The 8,590-nt window shown below is 46.3% G+C and overlaps 1 protein-coding gene across 1 annotated transcript; it reads left to right on the top strand.

The window, feature by feature from the left end:
- The first annotated feature begins 283 nt into the window (after positions 1–283).
- DEFB124 (defensin beta 124) lies at positions 284–3,317 on the top strand. The gene is made up of 2 exons (XM_025932475.2): positions 284–920; positions 3,110–3,317. Exons 1-2 carry the CDS (start codon positions 863–865, stop codon positions 3,262–3,264), a joined length of 213 nt encoding a protein of 70 aa, XP_025788260.1. The 5' UTR covers positions 284–862; the 3' UTR covers positions 3,265–3,317.
- Positions 3,318–8,590: the final 5,273 nt, after the last annotated feature.

Raw genomic sequence — 8,590 nt, 5'->3', positions numbered from 1 at the left:
TTTTATTTGTTTTTGAGACAGAGAGAGACAGAGCATGAGCAGGGGAGGGGCAGAGAGAGAGGGAGACCCAGAATCCGAAGCGGGCTCCAGGCTCTGAGCCATCAGCCCAGAGCCCGACGCGGGGCTCGAACTCATGGAGTGTGAGATCATTGGAGTGTGAGATCATGACCTGAGCCGAAGTCGGATGCTCAACCGACTGAGCCACCCAGGCGCCCCAAGGATTTGCATTTCTAACAAGCCCCAGGTATTGCTGCTGTATGCTGGTGTGGGTGTCACACTTCGAGAACCGTTGTACTATTTTGCTTAATCCTCTAAATGAGCTAGGTAGCCATTCGTCTCTGTGAGGTAAGTACTGTTACTCTTTCCATTTTCCAAGCGGTCTAAACACATGCTTGTTTGAATGGGTTAGTGAGTTCTGGCCCGTGTACTTAGCCTTGCAAGGGGGGCCTGTCATCATTTCCTTGATGACCGCCTGAGGCTCAGAGAGGTTACATGATTTGTCCAAGGTAGCACAGCGATCAGAGGGAGACGCTGGCATTGAACCAGGTTTCTCTGAAGCCCCACCTTTCCCCACCCTCTCAGGTGGAGAGGATGTCTAGTTTCTGACCTCAGACATCGCTTCAGGAAATCCTGTCCGTAGCTTCAGAGCTCAGCAATCTCTGGCAGGTATGGCTGACCAGTTCCCCACGTAGCTGGCTGAGATCCAGTTAGATCCTCAGGACCACAGAGCCCCGGCCTCCCACTTAGGTCTCCTGCTGCCCACACTCCTGCCTTGATCTGCAGCCTGATAAAGGCTGGGCCGCAGGCAGCAGGGCTCAGTAAGCCTGGCTCCTTTGGTGGCCTCCCCAGAAGCCCTGTGGCCATGACGCAGCTGCTTCTGCTGATTGTGGCCCTCCTGGTCCTGGGTCATGTGCCACCAGGTAACATCACCTGTGTGTGTGTGTGTGTGTGTGTGTGTGTGCGTGCAGAAATGAGGGAGAGCCTCCCAGATTCTGGGGGACAGAGGAGGCCTAGACCAGCGATTGAGTTCTGGCCCCCCCACTGAGTTGCTGGGCACCTTAGGGCAACTTTCTAAATCAGTCTGCACCTCAGTTTCCTAATCTTTAAAATGGGACTCACTCGACAAATATGTATTTGAAAAACATTTGCTGTGTCCCAGCACTATGACAACCGCTGGGAGAGGAAAAAAAAAGTCCTTGCTTTCATGGGGCTGATAATTTTAGACAGAAAAGAACCAAATAAACACATCATGTGTCAGGTGGTGGTAAGTGTTAAGCAGAATAGAAGCAGGACAAGGGGTTAGGGTGGTGTGTGCATGTTGGGGAGGATGGGAGAGCTGATGGGGAGGGTCACGGGAGGCCCTGCGTGGTTGTTTGTTTTTGTGTTTTGAAAAACTTGAAATTTACATGAAAGTAGAGAGACCAACACAAGAAACAAGGTGAGTTAACAAAAAACCATTTTATTATGGAAAAATGTAAACGTATGCAAAAATAGAGACTAATGTAATGATGTAAGTTTTCAAAAGAAACCTTATTTTAGAAAATGCCAAACACAAATAAAAGATAGTATAAAAACCCTGTGTCTCATCACCCAACCTCAGCAATTTATTTGTTTTTCTTTATTTGTTTTTTAATGTTTATTTATTTTTGAGAGAGAGACAGAGCAAGAGGGCAGGGGAGGGGCAGAGAGAGAGGGAGACACAGAATCCGAAGCAGGCTCCAGGCTCTGAGCTGTCAGCACAGAGCCTGACACGGAGCTTGAACTCACAGACCGCGAGATCATGACCCGAGCCGAAGTCGGACACTTAACCGACTGAGCCACCCAGACGCCCCTTTAACGATTTTGTATATAAGGTCGGCTTGAGCGGAGATCTGACTACAGTGAGAATATAAAGAAGATCTTTACAAGCAGCAGGAGGCAGAAGAATGACGGGGGTGTCTGAAGAGCAGTGAGGGGGCCAGCGTGGCTGGAGTGGGGGGTACCAGGAGAGAAGTGGAGCAAGGGTGGCGGGGAATACAGACCATGTAGGAGGAAACAGCACCTCTGGGTCTCAGGGTCGCTGGAAGGTTAAGATGTGATGATGTGTCAAGAGTAGTTGTAGGCACCGCCCTCACCTGGGAGTCAGGGTCTTGGGTTCCTATTCCAGACCCACCGCTTACTGGCTGGGAAAAGTTGGGTGAGTCCCTTTCTTGATCCAAAAATGAGAGGATTGGCCTCCAATGAGTCCTGGTTGCCCCCCCCCCCCACCCCAGAAGCTGTCATTCTGATAATCTACCTTTCCATTTATTGAGTATTTACCGTGTGCCAGACACTGTGCTAAAATGATTACATCCCCTATAACTGCCCCCCTGAAAGGGAGTTATACAGCTGAGGAACCTGAGGTCTCCTAGAGGACCTTAGAGGGGGCACAGGACGCATTCCTCCAAAGCCCTACCTTTTCCATAGCCCATGGGTAGAAATTCCTCCACTAACATTAAATGGATCCATATGTGTGAAGCAGTTTATGCTATGGTTATAAGCGGACTCTAGAGCCTTATTACCTGGGTTTGAATCTTGGCCCTGCTCCTTAATGACTCTCTAAACTTGGGCAAGGTTGTTAATCTTTCTGTGCCTCAGTTTCCTTACCCTGTATCACAGGGATCATAATAAGACCAACCATAATTGTACAGTGTTGTCATGAAAAGCGCTTAGAGTGTACCTGGGGTGTGGGTTAACCTGGACAAGAAATTAGTTTCTAACTTGTAACCAGCGGTCTAACTTGTGATCTATAGGCTAACCTGGACTGAAATCTGTGGGCTCATTTGTAACTAGTTGTCTCATCCGTGACTAGTGGTCTGGTCTGTTGCCTCTAGTCTAACCTGTGGTCAGAGTTCATGTCCTGTGGCCTCAGTTATGACCTGTGGGATGTCGTATGACCAGTCACCTAACACAACGACCAGAGAGCTAAACGGTGACTTGTGATCTAACCTGGGTCCTGTGGCCTAACTTGTGGACAGTGGTCTGATCTGTGACCTGTGGCCTAACCCTTGATCTATGGTCAAACCTGTGAACAGTGGTCTAACCTGCAACCCATGGGCTGCTTTGTGACCTGTGGTCTTCCTCTGCACAGGGAGAAGTGAATTCAAGCGGTGCTGGAAAGGCCAAGGGGCCTGCCGAACTTACTGTACGAGGCATGAAACCTACATGCACATGTGCCCAGATGCCTCCCTGTGCTGTGTCGCCTATGGAATCAGGCCTCTGCCCTCTAAGACTGAATCTGTGTAGCTGGTTCTGGGCTGACACCCTTGCTCTCCAATAAACACCTGCTGCTGCCCGTCTCCTCTTGCTTGCTCACCACCCTGCCACCCTCATGCTGGGGATGTGGGGGTGGGCGAGGTCCCGTATGGGAGGGATAGAGGGTTGGTTGGTGGAGGGAGGGGAGGTGCCCGGGGAGAGTGGGTATTAGTGACTGTTGTAAATGGTTCCGGTCCTGCCTCTATCCCTTCCACTCTGTCCAACTCGGGAAAGATTACTCAATCTCCGTAAGCCTCCTGGGTCTCCTCATCCGTGAAATGGGGATAAATTATAATATCATGAGATTTGGAATTTATAGAAGGAATGCCAAAAAAAAGTAGAGTTAATAGTAATAATATCAGCTAATACTAATAATAATGAGTTAATTATAGTAAGGATTAATAATGGTAGAGTTAATACACTTTGGCATTCACAATGAGATGGTGCATTTGGCTTGAAAGGCAGGCCCCCCGAGAGAGCAAAAGGATTTCTCTATGTTCCTTCATCTCCTATTTTAGCACCTCAAGGGCCTGCCCAGGTGAAAAAGACCACGGATTTTATGAAAGCAGTTTTTGCATATACAGGGAAAGCTGAGCGAGGAGAAGTCAACCTCGGCCAGGCCCGGGGATCGGTGAGCGCGGAAGGCAGGTAGAAATCAGGAGCAGAGGCAGGGCGGTGGTCCAGCGGACTTTGCCCTGCATCAGGATTGCCTCTGGCTGAAAAAACAGAGAGCTCAACTTGCATGGGCTTATCTGCCGTTAGGCAGCAACCACATCAGGGCAAGCATCTTGGGATCCTCTCTGGTCACATAAGGCTACCAAAACTTCAGGCACAACATCCTTGTTTAAAGCAGGAAGCAGGGGGAGGGTTGGATTGAGCTAGTTTCTCATCTTTACCAGGAGAGCAAAAACTGTCTCTGGTCCCCCTCCCCAGCAGACTTCTGCTTCCTTCTCATGAGCCAGACCTGGGTCACATGGCTATTCCTGGTGTAAGGGAGGCTGGGATTTGAGTGCTTCAGCCTCTATAGTAGACATCCTGGGGGTGGGGAAAGGAAGAGGGGAATGACCCCCAGTGGTGACCCACCTTCCCCTGGGGCAGAGCCCAGAAAGGGCAGGCACGTTCAATAAGTTGAGGGGAACGCCAGTGACGGAGGGGGGCTCTTATCCACTGTCCTTTGAGACTTTCCAGAGAAGTTCAGGTAGTCTTGGAGTAAGGAAAGGACCCTGCTTGCCCTGGCTAAGAACAGTGGTGACATTCCAGAATACTTAATGTCATCAGGAGGGATGCTGAGCCTCAGGGCTGGAGCAGTCTTGGAGACTGCCTGCTGTGTTAACCCTTTAGTTTCTAGTATGACAGGGACCTGGGAATGTGCCAGAGGCAGCTGGAGCAGACGAGGGGATACTGAAGGGTCTTGGGCAACAGCTCTTTACCAACCAGGAGGGAAGCACTGAATTATTTTAATAGCAAAGCCTACCACCTATCAGTCCTGCCTCTGTAGCCCCTTAGTTTCTGGGTGACCTAGACATTGAACCGATGGCCAGGGACCTGTTTTAGGACCCAATGTGGTAGGGACGAGGTGGGCCTGGTGTCAGCCTAGAAAGAGAACAAGAACCCCAGAGCTGGCCGCAGAACCACAGAGAGCTACTGTGAGGCGACATTAGCCAGTATGATGAGTCAGCGGGAGGCCAGACCAGTTCACCAGCAACCAGCTGTAGCTGGAAAGCCAGTGGATGCTTTCAGTGACATCAAGATCCCAGCAGATGCCCGCCGGCCCCCGACCACTGAATCTCCTCACCCTTAGCCCAACCGTCATATATGGGAGGAGCAGGGGAGGAAAGGAGGAATCTGAGAGCCTGAGCAAATTACACCGGAGAGGCTGAGTCTCTCTGAATTCAAGAAACCTCAAGAGACTATTTAACTTGTTGAATGAGACCAAGTTTTAAACTGGGTTGAGCTAAATTTAGTTCCCCACGCTGACCCCTCCCCTCTCCGTTGTTCTACAAAGTAAAGAAGCTATGTTGGTTGTTTTTTGTGTTTTAAAAAATTTTTTTTTATTTTTGGTTTTTTTTTTTTTTTTTTTGCATAGTCCCAGACACGGTGTGAGGGAATTTGTGACCTTGTTGCAGTGTAGACGGTGATGATTTGGGGGAGTGAGGAGTCAGATTCAAGTTCATTTTCCAGCTGTGTCACGGACAGGCCACGGGGGCCGTGTGATCAGGGCAGGTCACTTCCTGTGTCTGATGTCAGAATTCTTCTCTGCAAAATGGGCATAATCACTCTTAAGGGGGCAGCTGGTAGGGGGGTTCAGGTGAGATCATCCGGTACTTTGTAAGTGCTCAGTAAATAAAATACTGCCGTTGCCATCACTTCTACTGAGCCAGAGGCACGCCGCTGGCCTTCTTGTCCACGGTATTTCAGACTTCAGAAAATGTGCAGGAACAGCACAAAGGATTCCCATAGATCCTTCACCTGGTCTTTCCAAATGTTAACATTTTATCTTATCATTTCCTCTCTCTCTCTCTATGTGTATATAAAAATATATAATATTTATATATATTGTTATATTTATATATAAATATATATAAGTATATGTATTTATATTTATATAAATTTTTATATTTATATAAATTTATATTTATATATAATTATATATATTTATAATTATTTATATATATTTATATAATTTATATAACATATAAATTATATAAATATATATAAATATATAATATAATATATAAGTATATATAATATATAAATATATATAATATATGTTAATATATTATATATAATTTATATAAATATATATATAATTATATATATAAATATAAATTTATATATAAAATTATATATTTTATCAGACATGATCCCCTTTAGGCCTAAATACTTCAGAGGGTTCTTCCTAAAAACAAAGGCATTTTCTTATATAACCGCAGTACAGTTTTATCAACGTTTATTTATTTTTGGGACAGAGAGAGACAGAGCATGAACGGGGGAGGGGCAGAGAGAGAGGGAGACACAGAATCGGAAACAGGCTCCAGGCTCTGAGCCATCAGCCCAGAGCCCCACGCGGGGCTGGAACACACGGACCGCGAGATCGTGACCTGGCTGAAGTCGGACGCTTAACCGACTGCGCCACCCAGGCGCCCCATAACCGCAGTACAGTTTTAAAAATCAGCACGTTAACATCGACAAAGTTCCACTGTCTAATCTTCAGATCTTATTCAGCTTTTACCAGCTATTCCAAAAAAGTCCTTTAGAGCAACACAGAACCCCCGGATCACACATTACATTCAGCTGTCAGGTTTCTTGGATCTCCTTTAACCTGGAACAGTGCTTCAGTCTTTCATGCCATTGACGTTTTTGAGGAGTCCAGGCCAGTCACTTTGGGGAATGTCCCTCCGTTGGAGTTTGTCCGATGTTTGCTCATGATTGGATTCAGCTTCTGCATTTTTGAATGTTTATTTTTGAGAGAGAGAGAGACAGAGCGTGAGCAGGGGAGGGGCAGAGAGAGAGGGAGACACAGACTCTGAAGCAGGCTCCAGGCTCCGAGCCATCAGCACAGAGCCCGATGCAGGGCTCGAACTCACAAACCGCGAGATCATCACCTGAGCCGAAGTCGGACGCTCAACCGACTGAGCCGCCCAGGCGCCCCTCAGCTCCTGCATTCTTGCCAGGACTACTACAGCAGGGATGCTGTGTCCCTCTCAGAGCGTCATGTCGGAGGCAGCCATCATCTTTCTGAGGGCTGAACCAAGGCGAAACAGACTAGATAGTTTTCTGGAGCTCACACCTCACAGGCACATGGCTGATCCCCACCCAGCACCCTAACAGACCATCATCAAAGCCTACATCCCACCTCCAAAGTCATATAGATGCCTCTAACAGGCCAAGGAGACAAGGCAATTCTAGGGTGGAAGGTTCCTCAAGATACTTCACAGATGAGGCTCCCAAGCTCAAAGAGGGAAAGTGACTTGTCCGAAGCTACACAGCTCCTGAGGCGCAGAGAGGAGACTTGGACTTAAATCTTCGGACTGTAGGTCAAGGCTCTCTCTGAGACAGAACAGTAGCCACACTTCGGTAGGACAGGCCATCGTGAAGGAGAAGCTTTGGAAGGAAGAGCGCTCCCTGGCCCTGGAGGGGTGCAAGGTGAGCCAGGTGAGTGGAGGATGCTGGAGAAGGGATTTTTGTGATGCAGTGGCCTTCAGAAGTACTATTTCAGGACACTCTCCAAAGAGTTGTTGACACAGAATCTGAAACAGGCTCCAGGCTCTGAGCTGTCAGCACAGAGCCCGATGCGGGGCTTGAACTCATGGACTGTGAGATCATGATCTGAGCCAAAGTCGGATGCTCAACCGACTGAGCCACACAGGCGCCCCTCTTTTTCTTTTTTTAAATGTTTATTTATTTTGAGAGAGAGAGAGAGAGAGAATGGTGGGAGGGAGAGCAGAGAGAGAGAGAGAATCCCAATCAGGCTCAGCGCTGTTAGCGCAGAGCCCGACCCGGGGCTCAATGCCGCGAGCCTCGAGATCATGACCTGAGCCAAAATCAAGAGTCAGACGCTTCACCAACTGAGCCACCCAGGCGCCCCAATAACTTTTTCTAACTGTAAGAGTGACATATGTTCATTGGAGAAAAGTTAGAGAACAGAGAAGCGCAAATAAGAAAGTAAAAATCATCCGTATTTTCACGAGGCACAACTACCCACAAATAAAAAAGGATGTGAAATGTGACTTGCAAATAAAATGGAATCAAACTGCACATATTTTTTGGTGTCTTTTTTTTTTTTTTACTTACCGATTTATCACAATATACCATGAGCATTTCCATATGTGCTTAGTCTTGCAAAACAAGATTTTTAGCACTAAAATGCCTCCCAAAATATCTTTAAAATTTTCCGACTTTTACCACTTGAATAGAATGGTTAGAACACATTGTGGGAAAATAAAACATAGATGAGCTTCAAAATATTTACCACTCTCATAATCCCTGTTAGCTTTTGCTACATATATTCTCAGGATGGAGATACCTCCATATTTTTTAAAAGTTACAAACCTGTGTGTGCGCGCGCATATATTATATTATATATAGTGTATGTACTATTCATATATATAATATATATTATGTTATATAATATATATATTATATAATACATATATAATATATAATATTAGCGTATATATTATATACGTATATAATACATATATATAATATATATAATTTAACATAATATATATATTATGTTTACATATATTCACATATATATATATGCATTTTCACGGAGATTCTTCTATTAGAGATTAGAAGAATCTCTTGTTCT

Source organism: Puma concolor, chromosome A3, assembly GCF_028749965.1.
Source record: "Puma concolor isolate L17-30 chromosome A3, mPumCon1.1.hap2, whole genome shotgun sequence".
Lineage (NCBI taxonomy): Eukaryota > Metazoa > Chordata > Mammalia > Carnivora > Felidae > Puma > Puma concolor.
This window is presented reverse-complemented; position numbering and strand designations above follow the sequence as displayed.